Source organism: Chiloscyllium plagiosum, unplaced genomic scaffold (assembly GCF_037043375.1).
Source record: "Chiloscyllium plagiosum isolate Xiang-an unplaced genomic scaffold, Cpla_swu_hap1 HiC_scaffold_11, whole genome shotgun sequence".
NCBI lineage: Eukaryota > Metazoa > Chordata > Chondrichthyes > Orectolobiformes > Hemiscylliidae > Chiloscyllium > Chiloscyllium plagiosum.
Window position 1 is genome coordinate 83,350,075 of NW_028270149.1, and position 15,894 is coordinate 83,365,968.

The 15,894-nt window shown below is 48.5% G+C and overlaps 1 protein-coding gene across 2 annotated transcripts in view; it reads right to left on the reverse strand.

Annotated features, from left to right (window-relative positions):
• Positions 1 to 15,894, reverse strand: part of LOC122557073 (diacylglycerol kinase eta) — a 223,800-nt gene that overhangs the window by 42,672 nt on the left and 165,234 nt on the right. For both annotated transcript variants that reach the window (XM_087992244.1, XM_043704350.2), the window contains exons 12-15: positions 5,328 to 5,403; positions 4,085 to 4,176; positions 2,737 to 2,836; positions 304 to 565 (exon numbers count right to left, since the gene is read on the reverse strand). In XM_087992244.1, the coding sequence (XP_087848370.1) occupies positions 304 to 565; positions 2,737 to 2,836; positions 4,085 to 4,176; positions 5,328 to 5,403 (530 nt within the window). The remainder of the gene's footprint in view (positions 1 to 303; positions 566 to 2,736; positions 2,837 to 4,084; positions 4,177 to 5,327; positions 5,404 to 15,894) is intronic.

Here is a 15,894-nt window from a genome sequence, read left to right on the forward strand (position 1 = left end):
ACAGTCTGACCCATTCTGTATGTGACCCAGTATACAGGCACACATTACAGTCTGACTCATATCTCTATGTGACCCAGTGTACAGGCACACATTACAGTCTGACCCATTCTGTATGTGACCCAGTGTACAGGCACACATTACAGTCTGACCCATTCAGTATGGGACTTAGTGTCCAGAGAAACATTACAGTCTGACCTATTTCATGCTGGTGCAATATAGAGGAAGCTCCAATCCTTTGTCCTGACCTTGTCCTAATCCCTTGATTGACAAAGCATGGAGAGAGCAATCATTTTGTGACTGTACCTTTTTCTGTTTGTTCGATAATCTGTCGCAGTGCTTTCTTCAAGCTGTTGGCTCGCAACATAAGTTGCTCCTTTGACTTGAAGATTTTGGGTACAGCATTTGCATCTGGAGCCTTTTCTGGGTGCCCTCCATTTTCTCTCCATTGCTTCTTTTCCTGTCCAGTAGTGGTCGGTGGGGAGATGCCAGCGGGGACAATAACAGCTTGTGCCTCATCAGTCAGAGCCTTCACCAATGAGTCCAGCTTCTGGGTTAACGTGGCACACTGAGTGAGAGAAACACGGTCACCTCAACCCCATCAGGAGACATTCTGAGTTGCTATTGAGCGAAGTCTGGTCACCCTTCTATAGCAGGAATGTTGTTAAACATGAGAGAGTGCAGAAAAGATTTACAAGGATGTTGCTGGGACTGGACAGTTTGAGGTGTCGGAAGAGGCTGGATAGGCTTGGGCTTTCTTCCCTGGAGTGTCAGAGGCTGAGGGGTGACCTCATAGAATTTATAAAATCATGAGGGGCACAGAAAAGGGTGAATAGCTGCGATTTTTTTCCCAGGGTAGGGGAGTCCAAAACTAGAGAGCACAGGTTTAAGCTTAAGTAAGATGAGGATGAACTCTATTTAAGTACTTCCTTTTTATTCTTTTCTATCTCTAAATGGCACTGGATGACAGAACACTTTTCACTGTATCTCCCAAGATGTATGCAATAATAAATCATTCAATTCATTCATTCAAAGTGAGAGCTGTAAGACTTAAAAAGGACCTGACGGCTAACTTTTTCGCATAGATCATCTCCTGGTTTGTATATAGGAACAGAGCTGTGGGTTTGGTGTCTCTAGCTCTGGGCTAGAAGGTCCTGGTTCAAGGCCCAGTGGCCCAAGACAGTGTGTCACAACATTTCCAGACAGGTTGTTTGAAATGTACACTGTAGAAAGAGTCGGCTCCGGTGCTTGACTCTATAGTTCAAATTGGCTACTTCAGTTTTTACCCAGCTCACAGCATTCCGAACTGGAAAAAGACAATGCTGTCGAGGGGAATACTGAGAATCAGGCTACTAGACGAGATGGGATTGAAGTTCACAAGGAGGAGGTGTTAGCAATTCTGGAAAGTGTGAAAATAGATAAATCCCCTGGGGCGAATGGGATTTTTCCTAGGATTCTCTGGGAAGCCAGGGAGGAGATTGCAGAGCCATTGGCTTTGATCTTTATGTCATCATTGTCCACAGGAATAGTGCCAGAAGACTGGAGGATAGCAAATGCTGTCCACTTGTTCAAGAAGGGGAGTAGAGACAACTCTGGTAATTATAGACCAGTGAGCCTTACTTCGGTTGTGGGTAAAGTGTTGGACAAGGTTATAAGTGATAAGATTTATAATCATCCAGAAAGGAATAAATTGAGTAGGGATAGTCAACACGGGTTTGTGAAGGGTAGGTCATGCCTCACAAACCTTATTGAGTTCTTTGAGAAGGTGACCAAACAGGTGGATGAGGGTAAAGCGGTTGACGTGGTGTACATGGATTTCAGTAAGGGGTTTGATAATGTTCACCATGGTAAGGTATTGCAGAACATATGGAGTTATGGGATTGAGGGTGATTGCAGGTTACAGGGGGACATAGATAAGCTGCAGAGCTGGGCTAAGAGGTGGCAAATGGAGTTTAATGTGGAAAAGTGTGAGGTGATTCACTTTGGAAGGAGTAACAGGAATAAAGTGTACTGGGCTAATGGTAAGGTTCTTAGTAGTGTAGATGAGCAGAGAGATCTCAGTGTCTATGTACATAGATCCCTGAAAGTTGCCACCTGGGTGGGTTGTTAAGAAGGCATACGGTGTGTTCGCTTTTATTGGTAGAGGGATTGAGTTTCAGAGCCATGAGGTCTTGTTGCAGCTGTACAAAACTCTGGTGTGGCCGTACTTGGAGTATTGCGTACAGTTCTGGTCACTGCATTACAGGAAGGATGTGGAAGGTTTGGAAAGGGTTCAGAGGAGATTTACTGAGAATTTGCCTGGTATGGAGGGAAGGTCTTATGAAGAAAGGCTGAGGGACTTGAGGCTGTTTTCATTAGAGGTTGAGAGGTAACTTAATAGAGACATACAAGATAATCAGAGGATTAGATAGGGTGGACAGTGAGATCCTTTTTCCTCAGATGGTGATGGCTAGCATAAGGAGACACAGTTTTAAATTGAGGGGTGATAGATATAGGACAGAGGTCGAGGTAGTTTCTTTACTCAGAGAGTAGTAACGGTGTGAAACACCCTGCATGCAACAGTAGTACACTCACCAGCTTTAAGAACATTTGAATGGTCAGTGGATAAACATATAGATGAAAATGGAATAGTTTAGGTTGGATGTGCTGCACATTGGTTCCACAGGTCAGCGCAACATCGAGGGCTGAAGGGCTGTAAAGTTCGATGTTCTATGTTATTTCCATCATCAAAATACCCACCTTGTTGGCCATGGTGTCAGCTTCTTCCTTGTTATCCTCAGCTTTCTTGTAGGCTTTACCAACCTCAGCAATGAAGTCACTTACTGTCCCACAGAGAAACCTGCAGAACCAGCAGGAGGGAATCATGAAAAGAGGAAGAGGGGATTAATACCAGGAGGGGTGCAGAGTGACGTAGATGCAATATTGGCCTGTCAGCATGAAGCTGCTCTGTCGGAGAGGTATCTTCAGGACTGACATGTACCCCTTCTGCACCCAGATCTCCAGTTCCAACAGAGTGAGTGACCAGGATTAACTTCATCTCTACTCTGTCACTATGAGTAACTGGAGCTTGCAGTAATGCTCTGACTTTGTTACTAATGTGTAGCCAATGACTGGAGCTTCCAATGAGGTTCTGTATTCCAGAATCTGTCCTGATTTTAACCATGCTATGTCATTGGAGCCCTTATATTTTACAGAATGGCATTTTGTAAAGGCTGGTAGAATAGATGGCCTCAGTGCCCTGGATGGGCCCTGAATCATTGGCACGGTACCATCCTCTGACATGCAGACAGGACCTAGGTGGTCTGACCTCTTTCAAACTAACTCCAAAGACAATTCACACATCACTGCTGGTGACTGTACCTGCATCAATGTACCGTCTGTTGCCCAGGGCTCCTTGCATTGACAGGGCAGGCAGACTCTGTGATCTCTGCCTCTACTGCAAAGGCTCTCTCCACAATAAGCTGGTGCACTCACATGGGCCACTGCTGGGGGCGAGACCTTTTCCACTTGCCCCTGAAGGCTGACACTCACCTCACGCATGAACCCACAGGGACCACACAGAGGTGTCAAGGCACATGACTCTGAAAGGGCTTGGTAGAGACATTGAGGCTTCAGAGTTGATCATGTCCTCCCAACCCCTCCTCCGTGCTCAATGCCAACTCTCGGCTCCCATTGCAACTGAGAGTCCCTGAGGGGAATCTTGTGGTAATTGTGCTCCTGTACCATACAGCTGCCCTCTGAAATGGTGAATCTATCTAAGGGCACTTAGAGATGAGCATTAAATGTTGGCATTGCCCACACTCTCTGGGAGGAATCTCAGGCCATTGCTATGCATATGTATCTATCCTGACACCCTTCATGGTGACCCATGTGGATAGGGCACGGGATGCATGGTGTATCACAGCACAGGGTTGAGGTGAATGATATCCACCATCAAGCCCTGGCAAGGCCAAACACTCCAGGACCAGAGCAACGTGTGGGAGCAGTTCCTGTCTGCGCCGGCTTGCTGAACAGACTCTCTTTAAGCAGTTTTAAAACCAGGAAACCTACACAGTGTTGAAGCTTGAACAGGGAGAAGCAAGTTTACCTGGCAGAGGAAATCACATCAGAGTGTTGATCGGAATCGAGGACTTTTGTTAAATGATAAACAACTGAATCGGCGTATTGAGAGATTGGATCCTGGGAAAAGACAACAGCAACAGATCGGATTATCAGACCAACAACCATGACCCCTCGCCATATTCATACTGTCCAACAGGGACTGTCGGAGAATTTGACTGTGCAATAGGTATTGTAGGAGACAGTGACTGTACAACAGAGAATATAGGAAGTAATGGTTGCACAACAGGGACCGTGCAACAGTCTGACAGTACAATAACGTCTATAGGAGAGATATAACAGGAACGAAAGAATCATAGAATCCCTACAGTGTGGAAGCAGGCCATTCGTCCCATTGAATCTACACCAACCATCCCAATAGCATCTCCTACAGACCCACACCCCAGACCCACACCCCTACTGTATCCCTGTAGCCCTGCATTTCCCAAAGCGAATCCTTGAACACAAGGGACAATATAGCTCAGCACTGTCCCCATGACCTGTCCTACCTGCCAATCTCCCTTTCCACCTATCTGCTCCACCCTCTCCTCTGACCTATCGCCTCCATCCCCACCCCATTCACCTATTGTACTCTTTGCTACCTTCTCCCCAGCCCCACCCCCACCCCCATTTATCTCTCCACTCTGGAGGCTTCCTGCCTCTATTCCTGATGAAGGGCTTTTGCCCGAAAAGTCGATTTTCCTGTTCCTCGGATGCTGCCTGACCTGCTGCACTTTTGCAGCACCAGTCTGATGTAAACAATATAGCATGGCCAATCCACCTAACCCGCACACCTTTGCGCATGAGGCACATATTTCACAACAAATATTGTAGGAGACACTTTCTGCACAATAGAGAGATGTTTGAGATACTAACTGTACAATGGTATTGACTGTACAACAGAGACTGTAGGGACAAGCTGTACAACAGGTTTTGTAGAGACATTGACAATAAGAAGTGAACATTTAGAACAATCCCTGGCTCTCTTCCTCTTATCTACCCAATGAGAATGCAATGATACTGTGCCTCGATGCCAAAACCTGATGTTGTAAATTCTGTGGAATGAAATTGGCTGTGTGTTGGGTGTTGTGGAGCTATAATTTTCTGAAATGCATAATACCGGACACACAAATGGAAAACTTGTGCCTTTTTTCTGTCCCCATACATTTCTCAGATAAATGTTGGACTCTGTTAACAATAGTTTATAACCCATGCGAATCTCATATCTGCACCTGGGAATTGTAAACTTCATCTCCCGTTATGATGGGAAGTGGTTTCGTGGCTGCTTCGTAAGTCATGATGCTCCACCTGTGGGATAGAAAGTAGAGAAGCCAGTCATCATAGTCAGACACTCCTCGGCTCACATTACTCACAGCTGCGGGGGTGAAGGTGCTGTCCTCTGTCTCAAAACTATTTATTACATGAGTAGCCCCATTCCCCAATTAAACAAACACCCATCATTCAACTGGGAAGGCTCCTAGGGGCATGACAAGCAGAGCTTCATTACACTTTCACAGAAGGAGAGACAGGGTCAATCAAGGGTGTTCCAAAAAGTGAAACTCTCTGTAATAGGGGGCAGTGATAGCGGTGTTCTCTCTTTAATGGGGGGCAGTGATAGCGGTGTTCTCTCTGTAATGGGGGGCAGTGATAGAGGTGTTCTCTCTGTTATAGGGGGGCAGTGATAGCGGTGTTCTCTATGTAATGGGGGGCAGTGATAGCGGTGTTCTCTCTGTAATGGGGGCAGTGATAGAGGTGTTCTCTCTGTTATAGGGGGCAGTGATAGCGGTGTTCTCTCTGTAATGGGGGGCAGTGATAGCGGTGTTCTCTCTGTAATAGGGGGCAGTGATTGCGGTGTTCTCTCTGTAATGGGGGGCAGTGATAGCGGTGTTCTCTATGTAATGGGGGGCAGTGATAGCGGTGTTCTCTCTGTAATGGGGGGCAGTGATAGCGGTGTTCTCTCTGTAATGGGGGGCAGTGATAGCGGTGTTCTCTCTGTAATGGGGGGCAGTGATTGCGGTGTTCTCTCTGTAATGGGGGGCAGTGATAGCGGTGTTCTCTCTGTAATGGGGGGCAGTGATACGGTGTTCTCTCTGTAATGGGGGGCAGTGATAGCAGTGTTCTCTCTGTAATGGGGGGCAGTGATAGCGGTGTTCTCTCTGTAATGGGGGGCAGTGAGAGCGGTGTTCTATCTGTAATAGGGGACAGTGAGAGCGGTGTTCTATCTGTAATAGGGGACAGTGAGAGCGGTGTTCTATCTGTAATAGGGGACAGTGAGAGCGGTGTTCTCTCTGTAATAGGGGACAGTGATTGGGGATTCTCTCTGTAATAGGGGGCAGTGATAGCGGTGTTCTCTCTGTAATAGGGGGCAGTGATAGCGGTGTTCTCTCTGTAATGGGGGCAGTGATTGAGGTGTTCTCTCTGTAATAGGGGACAGTGAGAGCGGTGTTCTCTCTGTAATAGGGGACAGTGATTGGGGATTCTCTCTGTAATAGGGGGCAGTGATAGCGGTGTTCTCTCTGTAATAGGGGCAGTGATTGAGGTGTTCTCTCTGTAATAGGGGACAGTGAGAGCGGTGTTCTCTCTGTAATAGGGGACAGTGATTGGGGATTCTCTCTGTAATAGGGGCAGTGATAGCGGTGTTCTCTCTGTAATAGGGGACAGTGAGAGCGGTGTTCTCTCTGTAATAGGGGACAGTGATTGGGGATTCTCTCTGTAATAGGGGGCAGTGATAGCGGTGTTCTCTCTGTAATGGGGGCAGTGATTGAGGTGTTCTCTCTGTAAAAGGGGACAGTAATTGGGGATTCTCTCTGTAATAGGGGGCAGTGATAGCGGTGTTCTATCTGTAATAGGGGACAGTGATTGGGGATTCTCTCTGTAATGGGGGACAGTGAGAGCGGTGTTCTATCTGTAATAGGGGACAGTGATTGGGGATTCTCTCTGTAATAGGGGGCAGTGATAGCGGTGTTCTCTCTGTAATGGGGGCAGTGATAGAGGTGTTCTCTCTGTAATGGGGGGCAGTAATTGGGGATTCTGTCTATAATAGGGGGCAGTGACAGCGGTGTTCTCTCTGTAATAGGGGGCAGTGATAGCGGTGTTCTCTCTTTAATGGGGGGCAGTGATAGCGGTGTCCTCTCTGTAATAGGGGGCAGTGATAGAGGTGTTCTCTCTGTAATGGGGACAGTGATGGGGATTCTCTCTGTAATAGGGGGCAGTGATAGAGGTGTTCTCTCTTTAATGGGGGGCAGTGATAGTGGTGTTCTCTCTGTAATGGGGGGCAGTGATTGCGGTGTTCTCTCTTTAATGGGGGGCAGTGATAGCGGTGTTCTCTCTGTAATGGGGGGCAGTGATAGCGGTGTTCTCTCTGTAATGGGGGGCAGTGATAGCAGTGTTCTCTCTGTAATGGGGGGCAGTGATAGCGGTGTTCTCTCTTTAATGGGGGGCAGTGATAGCGGTGTTCTCTCTGTAATAGGGGGCAGTGACAGCGGTGTTCTCTCTGTAATAGGGGGCAGTGATAGCGGTGTTCTCTCTGTAATGGGGGCAGTGAAAGCGGTGTTCTCTCTGTAATAGGGGACAGTGATTGGGGATTCTCTCTGTAATAGGGGGCAGTGATAGAGGTGTTCTCTCTGTAATGGGGACAGTGATGGGGATTCTCTCTGTAATAGGGGGCAGTGATAGAGGTGTTCTCTCTTTAATGGGGGGCAGTGATAGTGTGTTCTCTCTGTAATGGGGGGCAGTGATTGCGGTGTTCTCTCTGTAATGGGGGCAGTGAAAGCGGTGTTCTCTCTGTAATAGGGGACAGTGATTGGGGATTCTCTCTGTAATAGGGGGCAGTGATAGAGGTGTTCTCTCTGTAATGGGGACAGTGATGGGGATTCTCTCTGTAATAGGGGGCAGTGATAGAGGTGTTCTCTCTTTAATGGGGGGCAGTGATAGTGTGTTCTCTCTGTAATGGGGGGCAGTGATAGCAGTGTTCTCTCTGTAATGGGGGGCAGTGATAGCGGTGTTCTCTCTGTAATGGGGGGCAGTGATAGCAGTGTTCTCTCTGTAATGGGGGGCAGTGATAGCAGTGTTCTCTCTGTAATGGGGGGCAGTGATAGCGGTGTTCTCTCTGTAATGGGGGGCAGTGAGAGCGGTGTTCTATCTGTAATAGGGGACAGTGAGAGCGGTGTTCTATCTGTAATAGGGGACAGTGAGAGCGGTGTTCTATCTGTAATAGGGGACAGTGAGAGCGGTGTTCTCTCTGTAATAGGGGACAGTGATTGGGGATTCTCTCTGTAATAGGGGGCAGTGATAGCGGTGTTCTCTCTGTAATGGGGGCAGTGATTGAGGTGTTCTCTCTGTAATAGGGGACAGTGAGAGCGGTGTTCTCTCTGTAATAGGGGACAGTGATTGGGGATTCTCTCTGTAATAGGGGGCAGTGATAGCGGTGTTCTCTCTGTAATAGGGGCAGTGATAGCGGTGTTCTCTCTGTAATAGGGGACAGTGAGAGCGGTGTTCTCTCTGTAATAGGGGACAGTGATTGGGGATTCTCTCTGTAATGGGGGCAGTGATAGCGGTGTTCTCTCTGTAATGGGGGCAGTGATTGAGGTGTTCTCTCTGTAATAGGGGACAGTAATTGGGGATTCTCTCTGTAATAGGGGGCAGTGATAGCGGTGTTCTATCTGTAATAGGGGACAGTGATTGGGGATTCTCTCTGTAATGGGGGACAGTGAGAGCGGTGTTCTATCTGTAATAGGGGACAGTGATTGGGGATTCTCTCTGTAATAGGGGGCAGTGATAGCGGTGTTCTCTCTGTAATGGGGGCAGTGATAGAGGTGTTCTCTCTGTAATGGGGGGCAGTAATTGGGGATTCTGTCTATAATAGGGGGCAGTGACAGCAGTGTTCTCTCTGTAATAGGGGGCAGTGATAGCGGTGTTCTCTCTTTAATGGGGGGCAGTGATAGCGGTGTTCTCTCTGTAATAGGGGGCAGTGACAGCGGTGTTCTCTCTGAAATAGGGGGCAGTGATAGCGGTGTTCTCTCTGTAATGGGGGCAGTGAAAGCGGTGTTCTCTCTGTAATAAGGGACAGTGATTGGGGATTCTCTCTGTAATAGGGGGCAGTGATAGAGGTGTTCTCTCTGTAATGGGGACAGTGATGGGGATTCTCTCTGTAATAGGGGGCAGTGATAGCGGTGTTCTCTCTGTAATAGGGGGCAGTGATAGCGGTGTTCTCTCTGTAATGGGGGGCAGTGATAGCGGTGTTCTCTCTGTAATAGGGGGCAGTGATAGCGGTGTTCTCTCTGTAATGGGGGGCAGTGATAGCGGTGTTCTCTCTTTAATGGGGGGCAGTGATAGCGGTGTTCTCTCTGTAATGGGGGGCAGTGATAGCAGTGTTCTCTTTGTAATGGGGGGCAGTGATAGCGGTGTTCTCTCTGTAATAGGGGACAGTGAGAGCGGTGTTCTATCTGTAATAGGGGACAGTGAGAGCGGTGTTCTATCTGTAATAGGGGACAGTGAGAGCGGTGTTCTCTCTGTAATAGGGGACAGTGATTGGGGATTCTCTCTGTAATAGGGGGCAGTGATAGCGGTGTTCTCTCTGTAATGGGGGCAGTGATTGAGGTGTTCTCTCTGTAATAGGGGACAGTGAGAGCGGTGTTCTCTCTGTAATAGGGGACAGTGATTGGGGATTCTCTCTGTAATAGGGGGCAGTGATAGCGGTGTTCTCTCTGTAATAGGGGCAGTGATAGCGGTGTTCTCTCTGTAATAGGGGACAGTGAGAGCGGTGTTCTCTCTGTAATAGGGGACAGTGATTGGGGATTCTCTCTGTAATAGGGGGCAGTGATAGCGGTGTTCTCTCTGTAATGGGGGCAGTGATTGAGGTGTTCTCTCTGTAATAGGGGACAGTAATTGGGGATTCTCTCTGTAATAGGGGGCAGTGATAGCGGTGTTCTATCTGTAATAGGGGACAGTGATTGGGGATTCTCTCTGTAATGGGGGACAGTGAGAGCGGTGTTCTCTCTGTAATGGGGGCAGTGAAAGCGGTGTTCTCTCTGTAATAGGGGACAGTGATAGCGGTGTTCTCTCTGTAATGGGGGCAGTGATAGAGGTGTTCTCTCTGTAATGGGGGGCAGTAATTGGGGATTCTGTCTATAATAGGGGGCAGTGACAGCGGTGTTCTCTCTGTAATAGGGGGCAGTGATAGCGGTGTTCTCTCTTTAATGGGGGGCAGTGATAGCGGTGTTCTCTCTGTAATAGGGGGCAGTGACAGCGGTGTTCTCTCTGAAATAGGGGGCAGTGATAGCGGTGTTCTCTCTGTAATGGGGGCAGTGAAAGCGGTGTTCTCTCTGTAATAGGGGACAGTGATTGGGGATTCTCTCTGTAATAGGGGGCAGTGATAGAGGTGTTCTCTCTGTAATGGGGACAGTGATGGGGATTCTCTCTGTAATAGGGGGCAGTGATAGCGGTGTTCTCTCTGTAATAGGGGGCAGTGATAGCGGTGTTCTGTCTGTAATGGGGGGCAGTGATAGCGGTGTTCTCTCTGTAATAGGGGGCAGTGATAGCGGTGTTCTCTCTGTAATGGGGGGCAGTGATAGCGGTGTTCTCTCTTTAATGGGGGGCAGTGATAGCGGTGTTCTCTCTGTAATGGGGGGCAGTGATAGCAGTGTTCTCTTTGTAATGGGGGGCAGTGATAGCGGTGTTCTCTCTGTAATAGGGGACAGTGAGAGCGGTGTTCTCTCTGTAATAGGGGACAGTGATTGGGGATTCTCTCTGTAATAGGGGGCAGTGATAGCGGTGTTCTCTCTGTAATGGGGGCAGTGATTGAGGTGTTCTCTCTGTAATAGGGGACAGTAATTGGGGATTCTCTCTGTAATGGGGGCAGTGATAGCGGTGTTCTATCTGTAATAGGGGACAGTGATTGGGGATTCTCTCTGTAATGGGGGACAGTGAGAGCGGTGTTCTATCTGTAATAGGGGACAGTGATTGGGGATTCTCTCTGTAATAGGGGGCAGTGATAGCGGTGTTCTCTCTGTAATGGGGGCAGTGATAGAGGTGTTCTCTCTGTAATGGGGGGCAGTAATTGGGGATTCTGTCTATAATAGGGGGCAGTGACAGCGGTGTTCTCTCTGTAATAGGGGGCAGTGATAGCGGTGTTCTCTCTTTAATGGGGGGCAGTGATAGCGGTGTTCTCTCTTTAATGGGAGGCAGTGATAGCGGTGTTCTCTCTGTAATGGGGGGTAGTGATAGCAGTGTTCTCTCTGTAATGGGGGGCAGTGATAGCGGTGTTCTCTCTGTAATAGGGGGCAGTGATAGCGGTGTTCTCTCTTTAATGGGGGGCAGTGATAGTGGTGTTCTCTCTGTAATGGGGGGCAGTGATAGCGGTGTTCTCTCTTTAATGGGGGGCAGTGATAGCGGTGTTCTCTCTGTAATGGGGGGCAGTGATAGCGGTGTTCTCTTTGTAATGGGGGGCAGTGATAGCGGTGTTCTCTCTGTAATAGGGGACAGTGAGAGCGGTGTTCTCTCTGTAATAGGGGACAGTGATTGGGGATTCTCTCTGTAATAGGGGGCAGTGATAGCGGTGTTCTCTCTGTAATGGGGGCAGTGATTGAGGTGTTCTCTTTGTAATAGGGGACAGTAATTGGGGATTCTCTCTGTAATGGGGGCAGTGATAGCGGTGTTCTATCTGTAATAGGGGACAGTGATTGGGGATTCTCTCTGTATTGGGGGACAGTGAGAGCGGTGTTCTATCTGTAATAGGGGACAGTGATTGGGGATTCTCTCTGTAATAGGGGGCAGTGATAGCGGTGTTCTCTCTGTAATGGGGGCAGTGATAGAGGTGTTCTCTCTGTAATGGGGGGCAGTAATTGGGGATTCTGTCAATAATAGGGGGCAGTGACAGCGGTGTTCTCTCTGTAATAGGGGGCAGTGATAGCGGTGTTCTCTCTTTAATGGGGGGCAGTGATAGCGGTGTTCTCTCTTTAATGGGGGGCAGTGATAGCGGTGTTCTCTCTTTAATGGGGGGCAGTGATAGCGGTGTTCTCTCTGTAATGGGGGGTAGTGATAGCAGTGTTCTCTCTGTAATGGGGGGCAGTGATAGCGGTGTTCTCTCTGTAATGGGGGACAGTGAGAGCGGTGTTCTATCTGTAATAGGGGACAGTGAGAGCGGTGTTCTATCTGTAATAGGGGACAGTGATTGGGGATTCTCTCTGTAATAGGGGGCAGTGATAGCGGTGTTCTCTCTGTAATAGGGGACAGTGATTGGGGATTCTCTCTGTAATGGGGGACAGTGAGAGCGGTGTTCTATCTGTAATAGGGGACAGTGATTGGGGATTCTCTCTGTAATAGGGAGCAGTGATAGCGGTGTTCTCTCTGTAATGGGGGGCAGTAATTGGGGATTCTCTCTGTAATAGGGGGCAGTGACAGCGGTGTTCTCTCTGTAATAGGGGTCAGTGATAGCGGTGTTCTCTCTGTAATGGGGGCAGTGAAAGCGGTGTTCTCTCTGTAATAGGGGACAGTGATTGGGGATTCTCTCTGTAATAGGGGGCAGTGATAGAGGCGTTCTCTCTGTAATGGGGACAGTGATTGGGGATTCTCTCTGTAATAGGGGGCAGTGATAGAGGTGTTCTCTCTGTAATAGGGGGCAGTGATAGCGGTGTTCTCTCTGTAATAGGGGGCAGTGATAGCGGTGTTCTCTCTGTAATGGGGGGCAGTGATAGCGGTGTTCTCTCTGTAATGGGGGGCAGTGATAGCGGTGTTCTCTCTGTAATAGGGGGCAGTGATATCGGTGTTCTCTCTGTAATAGGGGGCAGTGATAGCGGTGTTCTCTCTGTAATGGGGGGCAGTGATAGCGGTGTTCTCTCTGTAATGGGGGGCAGTGATAGCGGTGTTCTCTCTGTAATAGGGGGCAGTGATAGCGGTGTTCTCTCTGTAATGGGGGCAGTGATAGAGGTGTTCTCTCTGTAATAGGGGGCAGTGATAGCGGTGTTCTCTCTGTAATAGGGGACAGTGATTGGGGATTCTCTCTGTAATAGGGGGCAGTGATTGGGGATTCTCTCTGTAATAGGGGGCAGTGATAGCGGTGTTCTCTCTGTAATAGGGGACAGTGATTGGGGATTCTTTCTGTAATAGGGGGCAGTGATAGCGGTGTTCTCTCTGTAATAGGGGGCAGTGATAGCGGTGTTCTCTCTGTAATAGGGGACAGTGATTGGGGGGATTCTCTCTGTATTGGGGACAGTGATGGGCAGATTCTCTCTATATTGGGGGGCAGTGATGGGGGGACTCTCTCTGTAATAGGGACAGTGATGGTGGGACTCTCTCTAATAGGGGGCAGTGATGGGGGGATTCTCTTTGTAATCGATGCAGTGATCGGACAATTCTCTCCAATGGGGCAGTAATGGGGGATTCTCTTTATAATATGGGGCAGTGTTGTGGGGATTCTCTCTGTAGTAGGGGTAGTGAAGGGGGGAGTCTCTCGTTAATAGCGACAATGATGGGTGGATTCTCTCTGTAATGGGGACAGTGATGGGGGGATTCTCTCTGTATTGGGGGGCAGTGATGGGGGGATTCTCTCTGTAAAGGGGCAGTGATGGGCGGATTCTCTGTGAAACAGGGACAGTGATGGGGGGGATCTCTTTGTAATAGGGGACAGTCTCTCTAGATTAGATTACTTACAGTGTGGAAACAGGCTCTTCGGCCCAACAAGTCCACACCGACTCGCCGAAGCGTAACCCACCCGAAGCGTAAATTCCCCTACATTTACCCCATTTACCTAACACTATGGGCAATTTAGCATGGCCAATTCACCTGGCCTGCACATCTTTGGACTGTGGGAGGAAACCGGAGCAACCGGAGGAAACCCACGCAGACACGGGGAGAATGTGCAAACTCCACACAGTCAGTCGCCTGAGGCAGGAATTGAACCCGGGTCTCTGGTGCTGTGAGGCAGCAGTGCTAACCACTGTGCCACTGTGCCGCTCTCTGTAATAGGGAACAGTAATGGGGGGGGTGATTCTCTCTGTAATAGGGGACATTGATGAGGGTAATCTCTGTAATAGGGGACAGTAATGGGGGGGTTCTCTCTGTAATAGGGAACAGTAATGGGAGGGTTCTCTCTGTAATAGGGAACAGTAATGGGGGGGTTCTCTCTGTAATAGGGAACAGTAATGGGAGGGTTCTCTCTGTAATAGGGAACAGTAATGGGGGGGTTCTCTCTGTAATAGGGAACAGTGATGGGGGGGTTCTCTTTATAATAGGGAACAGTAATGGGAGGGTTCTCTCTGTAATAGGGAACAGTAATGGGGGGGTTCTCTCTGTAATAGGGAACAGTGATGGGGGAGTCTCTCTGTAATGGGGACAGTGATGTGTGGATTCTCTTTCTAATGGGGGCAGTGATGGGGGGATTCTCTGTGAAACAGGGGCAGTGATGGGGGGGATTCTCTCTGTATTGGGGGACAGTAATGGGAGGGTTCTCTTTGTAATAGGGAACAGTAATGGGGGGGTTCTCTCTGTAATAGGGAACAGTAATAGGGGGGGTTCTCTCTGTAATAGGGAACAGTAATGTGTGGGGTTCTCTTTGTAATAGGGAACAGTAATGGGGGGGTTCTCTCTGTAATAGGTAACAGTAATGGGGGGATTCTCTCTGTAATAGGGGACAGTGATAGGGGAATCTCTGTGAAATAAGGACAGTAATGGGGGAATTCTCTTTGTAATAAGGACAGTGATGGGGGGGATTCCCTGTGTAATAAGGACAGTGATGGTGGGATTCTCTGTGTAACAGGGAGAACTGATGAGTGATATCTGTCTATTATAAAGGACTCTGATTGTGAAACCCTTCATTCAATGTATGTAATACACAGCGCATGGAGAGATACTATTTGGTTTACTTGGGCCTGATGGTAGATAACTGCAGTGTGTGGACCAGCAGAGGGAGTCCTGCACCCAGCCCTGTTCACACTGCAAGGTGAGCCCTTCAGAATATTGCCAGGATGTTCGCTCTTGCTCTCACCCTTTCTGTGAGGTGTTCTGGGGAAGCCTTGTCATGTAGCGTACACCCCCAGGTGATGGTAGAAGAGGTAATAAGTCTGAAGAAGGAATGGCTGACGTGTGGGTTTACAAAATGAGCAGAGCGTCTGAGGAAGGGTGGGACGAGGTGAACAGGAATTGAACAGGAGGACGCTCTGGGATTCTGCAGTGAGGGTGTAGGAAAGGGGAGTGGGAGTTCAAACTGAGTTCAGAGATTGTGTATAACAGGGGTTTAAAAAGCAAGGAATTTTAACAGACTAAATAACGGGAGTAACTGGAGGGTCCATGCTGAAGATAACTGGCAAAAGAACTGGAGGGATGATCCTAATGTGATTAGCTTGGGTCTGGCATGCAATGTCTTTGAAGACTGATGAAAGCAGATTCAACTTGAACTTTCAAACAGAAATTGGACAAATAAAAAAGTGCGGATGCAGGAAATCGGAAACAAACACACAAATTGCTGGAGAAGCTCAGCAGGTCTGGCAGCACCCGTGGAGAGAGAAACTGAGTCAATGTTTCGAGTCTGATGCATTGTGCTTGAGGACTGTCAATCTTCAGTTCCAGAGAAGAATCACATTGAACTCGAAATGTTAGCTCTCTCCACAGAGGCTGCCAGACTTGCTGAGTCTCTCCAGCAGCTTAGGAGTTGGTTAAATACTTTTTACAAATGTTTTCGGGGTTATGGGCATAGAGCAATAGGAATGAGGGAAACCAATAGCTCACTCAGAGCTGGCACAAACACAAGAGGCCAAATAGCATCTTTCTTGTATTGCGTGGCATCGTTTCTAAAGGAAGGAGGCT